The sequence below is a fragment of the Pseudophryne corroboree genome, chromosome 7, assembly GCF_028390025.1.
Source record: "Pseudophryne corroboree isolate aPseCor3 chromosome 7, aPseCor3.hap2, whole genome shotgun sequence".
Lineage (NCBI taxonomy): Eukaryota > Metazoa > Chordata > Amphibia > Anura > Myobatrachidae > Pseudophryne > Pseudophryne corroboree.
Window position 1 is genome coordinate 379,515,980 of NC_086450.1, and position 14,583 is coordinate 379,530,562.

At 42.7% G+C, this 14,583-nt stretch overlaps 2 protein-coding genes across 5 annotated transcripts in view; one reads left to right on the forward strand and one right to left on the reverse strand.

The window, feature by feature from the left end:
* C7H7orf50 (chromosome 7 C7orf50 homolog) overlaps nucleotides 1-14,583 on the reverse strand; it is a 671,077-nt gene that overhangs the window by 331,767 nt on the left and 324,727 nt on the right. For all 4 annotated transcript variants that reach the window (XM_063934553.1, XM_063934551.1, XM_063934552.1 and 1 more), the window contains one exon: nucleotides 4,243-4,281. In XM_063934553.1, the coding sequence (XP_063790623.1) occupies nucleotides 4,243-4,281 (39 nt within the window). The remainder of the gene's footprint in view (nucleotides 1-4,242; nucleotides 4,282-14,583) is intronic.
* Nucleotides 1-14,583, forward strand: part of LOC134945345 (atypical chemokine receptor 3-like) — a 34,085-nt gene that overhangs the window by 16,183 nt on the left and 3,319 nt on the right. The window lies entirely within an intron of this gene.

Here is a 14,583-nt window from a genome sequence, read left to right on the forward strand (position 1 = left end):
ATAAATGATGAAAATTCTAAATCTGCCATAATGTGATTCTTTTCATATTGAAACATAAACAAATTTGCATACGATGGGGCCACATTGGACCCCATCGCTGTGCCCTGTAATTGCAAGTAAAAAGAATTCTCAAACAAAAAATAATTTTTATGTAAAATAAAATCCAACAAAAGTAACAAGAATTCACTCGGTGGACCCTCATACTGTGGACTGGAGGAAACTGCAATTGATTGATTATTTGTTTCATTTATTTATTTTTATTTTGGATATTTTTCCCTGGGAACCTTTTCTCTTCCTCCCCCCGGGAACTGGGATGGTGTTCTTTCAGTTCCGGGTATCTTGACTCTGGACTGATCGGGCGCCCCCTACTTGTTGTCACTTACTGTGCGTTCACTATGACGCGCGGGACCTGGCGACTTGTGTCACGTGATCGCACTCTCGGAGGAATTATCCTCCGTGTGGGGGATGGCCGGCCGGCTCCTTCATGTGTTTTACACGGGAGGTGTTACGGACATGTCCTTCCGCTGACGTCACTTCCTGAGAGCGTCCGAAGGTGGCGCCTGTGGATGACGTCAGCTGCGTCCACGTGTGACTGGGCGGGAGAGATGGTTCCCAGGTAAGCACTTCTCACACTATAAATTGTACTTCTGTGGCAGGCTCATTAGGCACAAGACACTTTGAAAATTGACACTGCGGTGTGTGCAGTGGTCGGCACTATGACACTTTATTCATTCCCCTGAAGAAGATATTCGAAACAGCTGTCGGGATGTTAAGTATCCACTGTTCAATTTCTCATGCTGCTAAAGATTAGTGTGCCATATGCTTGCTACTATAATCTGCACTTTCTTAATAAGTAAAACGTCTTTCATTCAAGCAGTGTGCTGGTTTATCTGAGTTTGATCCCTCTGGCGGTTACTCCTGGAACTTTCTGCATTATTTCTCTGACCGGGCACCGGCCTCAATTGTATTTGAAAGTGTGAAGCGGCTTCTTCTGTGGATTTTATATATATATATATATATACATATACAGTGTAATTTCCCCCCCTGAAAATTCTACACACAATACTCCATGAAAAAAGTTTGAGATTTTTGCAAATTTATTAAAAATAAAAAACTAATTAGTCACATGTACATGAGTATTCACAGCCTTTGCTCAATACTTTGTTGAGTCACCTTTGGCAGCAATTACAGCCTCAAGTCTTTTTGAATATGATGCCACAAGCTTGGCACATCTATTTTGGGGCAGTTTCGCCCATTCCTCTTTGCAGCACCTCTCAAGCTCCATCAGGTTGGATGGGAAGCGTCGGTGCACAGCCATTTTCAGATCTTTCCAGATTCAAGTCTGGGCTCTGGCTGGGCCACTCAAGGACATTCACAGAGTTGTCCTGAAGCCACTCCTTTGCTATCTTGGATGTGTGCTTAGGGTCGTTGTCCTGCTGAAAGATAAACCGTCGCCCCAGTCTGAGGTCAAGAGCGCTCTGGAGCAGGTTTTCATCCATCCAGGATGTCTCTGTACATTGCTGCATTCATCTTTCCCTCTATCCTGACTAGTCTCCCAGTTCCTGCCGCTGAAAAACATCCCCACAGCATGATGCTGCCACCACCATGCTTCACTGTAGGGATGGTATTGACCTGTGATGAGCAGTGGAAAAAACAGGGTATAGAAACAGTCTTAGGCGCGCACTAAACTAGCAGCTTTATTGCGTGTTTGGTCACTCAGAGGTAACTCTCAAGAAAAAGCTCCACCAAGAAAAGAACTCAACTTTTGTAGAAAAAAAGATGGTGACCATACATACAGAAAAGCTGATGATCAAATAATGGACCAGCTCTTGACTATGGTCCTTAGTCATACAGTTTCCAATGAGGTGATTTCCAACAGAAAAACAGAAATAAAGTGCATATAGTGAAGCACAGTTAAAATTTAATATAGACATAAAATCACATAAAACACACAAAGAAAAATTCTAGATGAATAGCAGTACGTAGGTATCCACAAAGAGAGTCCAACAATGGACAATTACCAGCTGTAGGTGAGAACTGTCATGCGGCAGTTCTTAAAAGCTCTTCCTTCTGTCCTACTTTTTAAATAATTTAAAAAGGAGGACAGAAGGAAGAGACGTTATCTGCCGGATGCCTTGACAAAGACTCGATGCACAGGGTCGAAACGCGTTGGTCAATTTGGAGAACAACAAAGTGGGGTCCACTGTGAGAAACCAGACGGGTGACTGAGAAGCTCCAGCGGTTGCCGTGGAGATACAGCACACATGCTTTTAAGAACTGCCGCATGACAGTTCTCACCTACAGCTGGTAATTGCCCATTGTTGAGCTCTCTTTGTGGATACCTACGTACTGCTATTCATCTAGAATTTTCCTTTGTGTGTTTTATGTGATTTTATGACTATATTAAATTTTAACTGTGCTTCACTATATTTCTGCTTTTCTGTTGGAAATCACCTCATTGGAAACTGTATGACTAAGGACCATAGACAAGAGCTGGTCCATTATTCGATCATCAGTTGATGCGCTTTTCTGTATGTATGGTCAGCATCTTTTTTTCTACAAATGGTGATGAGCAGTGCCTGGTTTCCTCCAAACATAACACATGGTATTAACGCCAAAGGGTTCAATCTTTGTCTCATCAGAACAGAGAATTTTGTTTGTCATCAGGTGCATTTTGGCAAACTCCAGGCAGGCTGATATGTGATTTTTACTAAGGAGTGGCTTCCAGAAGGACAACCATATCTGCAACAATCCACCAATCTGGCCACTCTACCATACAGGCCTGATTGGTGGATTGTTGCAGATATGGTTGTCCTTCTGGAAGGTTCTCCTCTCTCCACAGAGGAACGCTGTAGCTCATACAGACTGACCATTGGTTTCTTGGTCACCTTCCTGATTAGGGCACTTCTCCCCCGATCGCTCAGTTTAGACGGCCAGCCAGCTCTAAGAATCCTGGTGGTTTCGAACTTCTTCCATTTACGGATGATGGAGGCCACTGTGCTCATTCGGTCCTTCAAAGCAGCAGATATTTTTCTGTACCCTTCCCCAGATTTGTGCCTCGAAACAATCCTGTCTCTGAGGTCTACAGACAATTCCTTTGACTCAATGCTTGATTTGAGCTCAGACATGCACTGTCAAGTGTGGGACCTTATATAGACAGGTGTGTGCCTTTACAAATCATGTCCAATCAACTAAATTTACCACAAGTGGACTCCAATTAAGCTGCAGAAGAATCTCAAGGATGATCAGTGGAAAAAGGATGCACCTGAGCTCAATTTTGAGCTTCATGACAAAGACTGTGAATACTTATGTACCTGTGATTTCTTAGTTTTTTATGTTTAATAAATTTGCAAAAATCTCCCAAAAACTTTTTTCACATTGTCATTATGGGGTATTGTGTGTAGATTTTTGAGGGGAAAAATGAATTTATTCCATTTTGGAATATGGCTGTAACATAACAAAATGTGGAAAAAGTGGAGCACTGTGAATACTTTCCGGATGCAGTGTGTGTGTGTGTGTGTGTGTGTGTATATATATATATATATACACATACACACACACACACACACACACATATAACTCCAATTTAGTTTAGGGCCTAATATTTACGGGATGTATTTTTTTCCGCAAGAGTGGGACCGTGGTGAGTAAGAGGAGACTCTTGGACCATACTGGCATTGTAAGGTCAGCTATAATAAGAAGGAAAAAAAAGAAATCTAAAAAAACAAAAAAAAACTCTACTAAAGTTCTAATGGAGATAAGGAATTAAAAGAAAAACAGCTCTTATTTAATTGTGTTAGAGAAAAAAAAAAACATCCAGCTGACCCTGGTCATTGTTTCTATGAAATTTGCTTGTTGCTATCTGAAAGTCCATGAGCCGTCAATGCTACTGCCATTACACAGCTCACCAGCTGTTACAGAACACTGAGCATGCACAAATTCTGCCTCCCCAGCCTGAGTCATTCAGCTGACATGGCTCTCAATTATGATCAGATGCATCATCAAGGGGTTAAAGGCCAAACAACATCAGTGCAATATGTAGATAAGAACATGTAATGCACAGGTGACCAGGTTATAGTTTTACAGTATTTCACTTAAGATGTTGCCTTTATGCTGGTAATTTTATTTAAATCATAAACTAGTTACTATCAGGTCTGCAAAAAAAATATTCCAAATCATACAATGCAAATATCTTCATTCTTAGTGAAGCTAAGGGACAAAACAGAAAAAAACGCGACTTACCTGACACTTCGGAGAATCTGAGTCTTCAGAAATCTGTAGCTGAAACAAAAGGCAAATAGAGAATTATTTGTGAGTTTTGATTCATTGCGCTTCTGTTGTAATATAGAGGAATAACTGTTTTCAGAACGTTGCAATCTGCCACCTTTACATCAGCAGTTTATTCCTCCAAGCTTTTGAAATGGCTAAACAGCTGCATGTACAGGCTATTCACATGTATTTTGCCCTGGAATAAGCAGTTGTTGTTCTACACACTTTCAAACCTTCTATAAAAGTTGTGCATTACAAAGCATGGACAAATAAAAAGTGACAAAAACAGTGCAAGCTTAGGGAGAAATTCAATTAAAAGCGGGTTTTTCCCATGGCGGCAGGGTTTTCCTATTCAGTTAAAGGTGAAAAAATTAAATGAAGTGATTTCTATAAAAACCACAGCATCTTTTTCCCCCCACACACCTCAAGAGCAAATCTGATTTTTCCTAAAATCATTATTTTTAGGAAGAATCATTGAGACTGGATCTCGCGACCAGCTCTTGACTATGCTTTATAGTCTTAAGGCTAGGCTGTTTTAGTATACAACTGTTAGCAGTGCCCTGCTAAAGCAGCCTTGTCCTGTGCCGTCCACGCCCGCAGGACGCAGTGTCTTGCAGGTGGGTAAACTTGCGGTGTAGCGATCACCGCCGGGTGAACAGATGCTGTGCTCATGCACACGGCATCTATTCAAAGTGAGGGGAGAGCTTGGGGGAAGCCCAGCACCTCCACAAGAGCCTGGCCAACCATATCTCTTTGGGTGCATGCAGTAACGCCGTCCCCATGCCTCAGCACGCTCAGGAACACTATGTATTACCAGTACCAAACCTTTGGCTGCTTTTTAAATACTATGGGGTATATTCAATTGATGTCGGATCCTTTCCGACAGAAAGGATCCGACATTTGAGTATTCAATTTGCGGCCAAATTCGATAGGTTTTGACCGTTCCCGACAATGGCAATCCGACTTTTGGCCGCGATTGCGACAAAATCGCCAACTTGTCGGAGAAACGGCAGCCAAATTGAATAGGTCAGAATAGGACGGCAGTTCCGACTACAATTGAATACACCCCTATGACTGCTGTTCAGGACCGAACTGCCCATCTGACACTTCTGGCATATGCTAGAAGCCCGATGGTCTAGTGGGCCAGGCCGGTTCCACAGAGAGCTGGGAAGGCCGCACACAGTGCAGCTTCCGTCCCTGTTTTGCCACCGCCCCCCCCCACGCTTGACGTGCGTCTCCAAGAAAATGGAGGCATACCGCGAGTTCACACCCACTGACTTGAAACACCCCCCAAGTGCCCCGTGACATGCGCACGCCAGCCATGATGTTCACAAATGCCAGGGACGATTAGTAGCCCCAGCCCGTCTCTGCTGCTATTGCAGCAATATTCATAAACCTTGTCCTTGTTCTGCAATGTGTTGGCCTGTAAAGCCCCATACACACTAGCCGAGTTCCCGCCGACACCGATATTGGCGGCGGGGACTCTGTGGGGTCCGGGCATATGCACTTGCCGATGCCGGCGGGGAAGGGAGCGGCGGTTGGTGGGCAGCGGGGGGAACAACGGACACGCTGCATCTGCAGCATGGCTGTCGCTAACGAGGACCTCCCTTGTCTGCACATGTTCAGACGAGGGAAGAGGTCGTTAATGATGCGTGGGAGCGGCCATCGGTTATGACACTGAGTGTAAACACTGGGCGAGATTATAAAAGATCTCGCTCAGATCGACCCTTCTGAGCGAGATCTTTCACTTTCTCGTCTAGTGTGTATGGGGCTTTACGTGTTTTGTTCATACAGTCTCTGTTTACGTACTCTGCAAGTTGCTGCGGAATTGAAAAAAGGTTGTCCAACCTATGGTGCTGAACTCAAACAGCAGCAAAACAGACTATAAAATAGGTCACCACCTATACAATAACTCCAAGAACAAAGAACAGCCTTACTTGCGCTGAGTTATTCCAGCAAAGTGAATAATCCAAATTGCAGGTCAATGAAAATGTCCTTACTTTATTTTACAAGATTGCATAAAAAAAGAGGAGAAAAAAAGAGACATGCAATGCTATATCGTCAATTAATGATACCCCATGTGAAATTTCACATGAACTATGGTGTAAAAGTCTAATCCAAGGTATCGGTGGGGTCCCACTTCCTTTCTTAAAGGGCACCCCACAAACCTTTACAAACTGAATTTACCACAGATGGACTCCAATTAAGCTGTAGGAACATCTCAAGGATGATCAGCGGAAACAGGATGCACCTGAGCTCAATTTTGAGCTTCATGGCAAAGGCTGTGAATACTTATGTACATGTGATTTCTTTCCTTTTTTATAAATGTGAAAAATCTAAAAAAAAAAAATACCTTTTTCACATTGTCATTATGGGGTAGTGTGTGTAGAATTTTGAGGGAAAAAATAAATTTATTCCATTTTGGAATAAGATTGCAACATAACAAAATGTGGAAAAAGTGAAGCGCTGTGAATACTTTCCGGATGCACTGTAATTAGACACTTGGTCCGTGTTTGGTTTTAACTCCAGTGTGTTTATGCCTCATATTTTTTAAATATTTTTATAATAAATATGTTTACTGCCTTCACCACATGGTCTTATGTGTGGATTGAGTACATCTACTAATAAGTGGAAGAAACAAAGATACCTTTATGTGCACAGAATCTGTCTGTTTGAAGTAAGCATACGTGAGAGCATCACTTTTGTCCATCAAGTGTGGGGTGACCTTTAAGAAAGGAAGTGGGACCCCCGACACCTTGGATTGGACTTTTACACCATATTTCATATGAAATTTCACATGGGGTGTCATTAATTGACAATATCATACCATTGCAAGTTGCTGCAGAACCCTTGTGGCACAAATATAGAATACTGTATATACTCGAGTATAAGCCGACTTTTTCAGCACTTTTTTTTGTGCTGAAAAGGCCCCCTCGGCTTATACTCGAGTCAGTGCAGTGAGCAGTGTGACAGGGAGAGCAGTGTGAAGGAGGGACACGGAGCGCACAGCGCGCGCCTCTCCTGTGTCCCTCCTGCATCTCCGGCGGGTCTATTAAAGTACCCGTTTGTGAGCTCTGGTTGGCTCACGAACCGGCACTTCCTTTAATAGACCCGCCGCGGCCGCCGGAGATGCAGGAGGGACACAGGAGAGGCGCGCGCTGTGCGCTCCGTGTCCCTCCTTCAGAAGACAGCGTGGGAGCGACGGAGGGTAAGTAACAGGCACTGGGGGAGCATATTTGGCACTTGGGGGGGGGGGGGGGGGCGACATATGTGGCACTGAGGGATCTTATCTGGCACTATGAGGGGACATATCTGGCACTATGAGGGGGCATATCTGGCACTGTGAGGGGGCATATTTGGCAGCATGAGGGCATATCGGGCACATCTGGCACTGTGGGGGCATATCTGGCAGCATGAGGGCATATCTGGCATGGTGGGGGCATATCTGGCAGTATGAGGGCATATCTGGCACTGTGGGGCATATCTGGCAGCATGAGGGCATATCTGGCACATCAGGCACTGTGGGGCATATCTGGCAGTATGAGGGCATATCTGGCACTGTGGGGGCATATCTGGCAGTATGAGGGCATATCTGGCACTATGAGGGGGCATATCTGGCACTATGAGGGGGCATATCTGGCACTGTGGGGGCATATCTGGCACTGTGGGGGCATATCTGGCACTGTGGGGGCATATCTGGCACTGTGGGGGCATATCTGGCAGTGTGAGGGCATATCTGGCAGTATGAGGGCTGTGTACGGCTAGAGCTGCATTTCCCACCCTAGGCTTATACTCAAGTCAATAAGTTTTCCCAGGTTTTTGTGGTAATATTAGGTGCCTCGGCTTATATTCGGGTCGACTTATACTCGAGTATAAAAATACTCTGCTGTGAGGACAAGACACTGCACAGTGGTGGGCAATGTCAGACTATGCAAATTACATAGTTTCAGGGATTGACTAACCCACAGGGGTACAGATCTCTTCCTCTAAAGATCAGGCTCCAGACTGTGCACTTGAATTATACATTATACACGTCACCTGATGATGCATAGGACTAAGGTATATTTTCTTAAGTGCACTGCTATAATTAATCTGGTACATTATCATGCATGCACTAGCATTATTTACTGTATACATTTATCAAGGGGCACCGCCTACATACAATGGTTAGGTAAACCTAATGTGGAGGTGGCTGGTTACCCCGAAACCCCCACATCGGGGACAGGCCACATCCCCAAGCATGGGCTTTTGTCCGGAGGGCCAATCATGACCTATCCCGACACTGAATAGCTCCACAGAACAGGCCACAGAAAAGGCCTGTCAGGGAGATCCAGTAATGCTAGCCATACATCAGGGCGATATCGTTCCAACCTGCCAACTAGCTGGCTGGTTGGAACAATAATCTGGCAGTGTGTGGGAGCAAACAATGAACAGCCGTTTGCTTCCACGCGCTAAGAAACGGTAAAGAAACGGTTGGTCTAACTAGTTACGTGGTCAGCTATTGTCCCCAACATACTTTGGGGTATATTCAATTAGCAGCGATAACGGACTTTTCGCGTGAAAAGTCCGGTTTTCGCGCGAAAAACCGGACTTTTCCCGCGAAATGCAATTACAGCCTATTCAATTTTCCTGGAAAATGTATCGGTGATCATTTTTTCACTAATTTCACTTCACCTACTCTGAAGCAGGTGAAAAGTTGGGAAAAGTCACTATTTTAAGGTAAAAATGTTTGGATATGGTACAGAACTCCTGGGACACCCCTCTTAATGACTAATTAGGCACGTTGAAGTTTTTAATTATTTTTAATTGGCCAATAATGACATGTCATTTTTTGGGTGAAAAAGTACAAAGTGATGGAAATTGGGGTTCAAGGTATGGGACAGGTATATTGGGGTGCTTTATGAGTGGGACAGGTGTTTTTAGGCTTGCAGATGGGAGTAATCGGTCTGTTTCCACTTTTTTTTTTTAAAGTACCCTAAAATGACCCAAATATATACTTATACCCATTTTCATGTACCCCAAATTTAATGAGAGCATTTATTTTGCTCAAAAAAACTTGCTTTCTATCATTTTTTTTTCATTTTTTTAAAAATGCATATAACAGTCATTTTACACAATTTAAGTCCCCAAAAACTCTCTAATGTGATCTCTAATACACTTCTCTTCTGTTTTCCTATGTTAGTTTAGTATTTTTTGGGGTACAGGCTGATTTCCCCATTTTCACCTGCACTTTTCACTGCAAGAATTTTCAGGTGAAACCCGTTCGGAATTAAATAGGTCGAAAAACGGAGCGTTTTCGCGTCAATTTTCGCCCGATTGCTGCGAAAAATTTTCGGGTGAAAAATTGCCGCGAATTTGCGGATAATTGAATACCCTAGGTAATATGTGGGCAGTGAGAATTCCATTCCTAACTGCACATAACTAAAACTATTTGTTTTTCCAATTGTTAAGCCCAGTACTCACGGGCCGATATAGGAGAGATGTGTGCTGAGCGAAGCGCTCAGCACACATCTCTCCTGCCGCTCAGCACAGCGCGATCTGTGCTGAGCGTGCGGGGGGAGACGGGGGGGCCGCTCACTTCACCCAGCGGGTGAAGTGAGCGACCCGCTAGATTGGCCTGCATGCAGGCCAATCTAGTAGCGGCGATAGCGATGTGCGGGGCCGCGCATCGCTATCGCCGAGGGGGCTACACACGGAGCGATCATCCCGATATTCTAAGCAATCTAGTCAGATTGCTTAGAATATCGCTCCGTGAGTACCCCCCTTTACATTGTAAGTCTAGAATTGAAAATATATCCACAATAAGATACAATCTTCAGCTATAGTGGAGCTGATACCTGACTAATTAACAGGAAAACTTTTTTTCAACCCCTGGATGCCTACATGGACTGAAGTGGACCGATCTTCACTGGAAATAGGTGAGCATATTTTTTTTTACAGGTACCCTAATGGATTCTACTAGACAAGGGGACATGAATGGTAGCGTGGGATGTAGGCAAGTATATGTAAGTGTGTAAATAAACTTATACTTTCAAGGTGTGTGTGTGTGTGTGTGTGTTCATTTCTATATTTCTTTTACTGTGGAACTACAAGTACCAGAGGGCCCATTAATGCCTCGCATGCTGGTACTTGTGGTTCTCCAAGCTCCAACTTGCCTTGGCAGCCCAACCATGCTGGGATCCATAGTTCACTATAAAAAAAAAAGTAAATTTAATAAATGTATGGTGGTAAAGAAAAGCCCAGTTTCACTGAAATAAAGACACTTCTGCATGTTTTGAGTAAACAAAAAAAACTGAAGTACTGTAGTCAGGCACTATCCACCTACTTCGGTGACACCACAAGTTGGACAGAAGTTGCCAGGTTGGTTGGTCTGATGAAAAGTTGGTTAGATGTGTGGAGCACTGTTTTAGTTGAACAGACAAGTTGGATGAATGGAAGTTTGGAGTGTGGGAGAAAAGTTGGTCTGATGTACAGTATGGCTAGCATAAATATTTAATCTAGATGTACAGTAACAGAGATAATTATGATTACATGATAAACGATGTGGGCATACCCTCATCCTTGCAGTGTGTAGCTGTTAGGTGGGGAGCCCATACTACCTTACATCTGCCACTGTATATTTTGTGTATTTATTTTGAAGCCCAATGCCAAGGTGGACATACAATTTATAGGGTTATTCATGAACGGCAGGAGAAACAGATACCTTCTTTTACATGCCATCATATATAACTAGAAAAAAATAAATATTTTATTTCTAAACTACTAGAAAGGATGGGACTTTACCCAGAAAAAATGCAATTTATTTCATGGCAGCTCACACTGTCGGAAGTAGAGTGGGTATTATACCAGTCGGCGTAGCATGAATCTGTCCCTTACGCAAGCCTGTGCAATCAGGGAGGGAGGGCGCATTCTCTACTGGAGGTCATGTAGAGTAAACATGTGACTGCACAATTGGCAATACATGTAAAATATATTATGGTGTGTGGGTGTTGTGTAATATTTTGTTGTTTCTGATGTATTAGGGAGGTGTTTGAGGTTGTTTTTATGCTGACTGGGGTATGCATAGTTTAATTTTTTTTTCTTTAGAGAATGCAAATTGAAGGGCCACTGAGTCCTCAGCATCTATAGGGTATAGTCAGTTAACCACAGATTGATCCTCTCAGCCTCTGAAAGGTGCATGCAAAAATGCAGGGCCTGGGTTTCTAACTGAACAGTTTGTAGGATTTTATATGGGGGGTTTGGGACCGTGCAAGTCCACTCGTGGATAATTGAATCTGCCCCTATGCCTAATTTGAAGAGGGAAAAAAAAGTTCCAAAAAGGTCACTGTAGGCAAATTTCTGGAAATCCATTTTCCTTACATCAAACTTTTTTAAAAGATGTCTACTGACCAAAACTGCCTGTATGCAATAAATAACACATAGGGGCAGATGTATTAATCCTGGAGAAGTGATAAAGAAGAGATCAGCGCAAGGTGATAACACACCAGCCAATCATTACGGATTTGAAAGATTACAGGAGCTGACTGGCTGATGCATAGTTACATAGTTTCTGAGGTTGAAAAAAGAGACAATTTGTCCATCGAGTTCAACCTATTAGTGTTCTCCTACGCTGTATTATTTTCAGGACTAATTTTACCTGTTGCTTAAGTCGGCCGTTGTGTTTATTCCTCATTTTATTATAACTATAGTGCGTGATCTATGCACCATAACCCTGTATATCCTTATCCAATAGGAATTTATGTAGCCCATTCTTAAAAGTATTAACAGAGTCCGCCATTACTACTCTCACAGGCAGGGAATTCCAAACTCATATTGTCCTTACTGTGAAAAAAACTTTTTGCATCTGTGTGTGGAATTTCCTCTCCTTTAACCCTTGTGTCCACGTGTCCTCTGTGTTGATCTTACCAAAAACAGATCCCCCACAAGCTCCTTGTATTGTCCCCTTATATATTTGTAAATGTTGATTATGTCCCCTCTTAGGGCGGGATTCAATTCTTTTCAGCCCTTTCCATACCCGTTCTGTTTTTGCCCTCAGGGGCGTGGTATCATTATTTCAGCTCGCTACCCCCCGGAGTAGGAAGGCACCCAACCCTTTACACAACTAAACTTGATCACTATGGGCGCAATATGCGCGATAACCGAGATCATTTTAGAAAGGAAATTGGGCGTGATATATAATTTGAATCCCACCCATTGTCTCCTCATTTCCAGTGTAAACATGTCTAGCCTTGCAAGTCTTTCCTGGTATTCCAGCGTCTCCATCCCCTTAATTAGTTTGGTCGCCCGCCTCTGAACCCTTTCTAGTTCCAGAATATATTTTTTATAAAATGGTGCCCAAAATTGTGCACAGTATTCCAGATGTGGCCTCACTAGGGATTTATATAGTGGGAATATAACACTCTTATGCCTTGCGTTGTCACCTTGCACTTACCACTGCTTTATCACTTATTTATCCCTTCTCCAGGCTTAATATATCTGCCCATAGTGTCAGGTGTAGAAGATATAGGGGAGAAGAGTGCTTTGAATAAAAAGCCGTGCGCCGCAAGAGCAGCCGTCTGATCTCAAACTGGAGAAAGATGAGAGTGTCACCAACCACTCTATGTAGATACCGTCACAAAGAATTTCCCAATTGAGTCCACAGGCGCTCATACAATAAAAGAAAAAAAGAAAAGAACCACCATAGTGTACTCTATTTTCCACATGTAATCCAATGAAATAAAATAGGTAATTACTCGTACCCCACAAAATGGTCTACCGTTTTACAGGTAGACAGACACACTTTTCATGGAGCTGGATGTCACCAGTTTGGACTATCTTCTATCAGGATCTCCTTACAGATTGTGTCCATACCAAAAAAAGAAAAAAATTCTCTGATAGTGCAACACTGTTTTATTCCTTTAAAATATACATTAAAGCAAATTTTGGGGGGATATGAAATGGTCTCTCACCAATGGAAATGGTCTACCACAGGAGCAGACAAAAACAGCATAGGTAAGATGGCAAACACAGGCGTCCCTGGAACCGGCTGTCCAAATCCCATGGAGAGATATCCACACCGTCTTCCTTCCTATAGTCCTCCTGCCGACGCGTTTCAACACGTATTGTGTCTTTATCATTGTGTCTTTATGTGTCTCCATGGGATTTGGACAGCCGGTTCCAGGGACGCCTGTGTTTGCCATCTTACCTATGCTGTTTTTGTCTGCTCCTGTGGTAGACCATTTCCATTGGTGAGAGACCATTTCATATCCCCCCAAAATTTGCTTTTATGTATATTTTAAAGGAATAAAACAGTGTTGCACTATCAGAGAATTTTTTCTTTTTTTGGTATGGACACAATCTGTAAGGAGATCCTGATAGAAGAGAGTCCAAACTGGTGACATCCAGCTCCATGAAAAGTGTGTCTGTCTACCTGTAAAACGGTAGACCATTTCGTGGGGTACGAGTAATTACCTATTTTATTTCATTGGATTACATGTGGAAAATAGAGTACACTATGGTTGTTCTTTTCTTTTTTTCTTTTATTGTATGAGCGCCTGTGGACTCAATTGGGAAATTCTTTGTAACGGTAGAAGATATAGGGGTCTATTCATGAAGCAGTGAAAGGGGTGGAGAAGTGAGCCAGTGGAGAAGTTGCCCATGGCAACCAATAAGCATTGAAGTAACATTTATTATTTGCATACTATACAAATGTACGGAGAAACTGATTGGTAGCCATGAGCAGCTTCTCCACAGGCTCACTTCTCCACTCTTTTCACTGTTTCATGAATAGACCCCATAATATGTAAATGCATTAAGGGTTCAGAGGCTAGACACAGCAGAAACTAAATTACATGGGATAACAATAACGTCTCTAATTCTGGAGAATCACATTAATAAACTCTCAGTTGACATAAACCCACAATGCTTGGATAAACTTGGATTAAAATACTAAAACCATAATTGCCCCTATACAGCTAAATGGTAAGCAATGTATTGAGATTGAGTATAACGACTCAAAAATGTTAAATATATTAAAATGTAATCATTAATAATCTCTGCAAAAAATCTGTAGAACTAAAGTTTATTTCCTGTTCTAATATCCCCAATTCTAGCTTTCAGGCTGCTGCTAATGCATTTCAATAATACTGTACATTTATTCTAGAGTTCAAAGAAGAAACACAGGCAAAAGTTCACAATTTATAATAGTACTGCAACAGTAAGATAAATAGTAGGACCCCAGGGTTCCCATGCATGGAATACACACCGTTAATAGGATAATCTATCCTGTCAGCGTCTAACGGTTGTGCCTCCATGAACACAGACTGTACTCTTTTG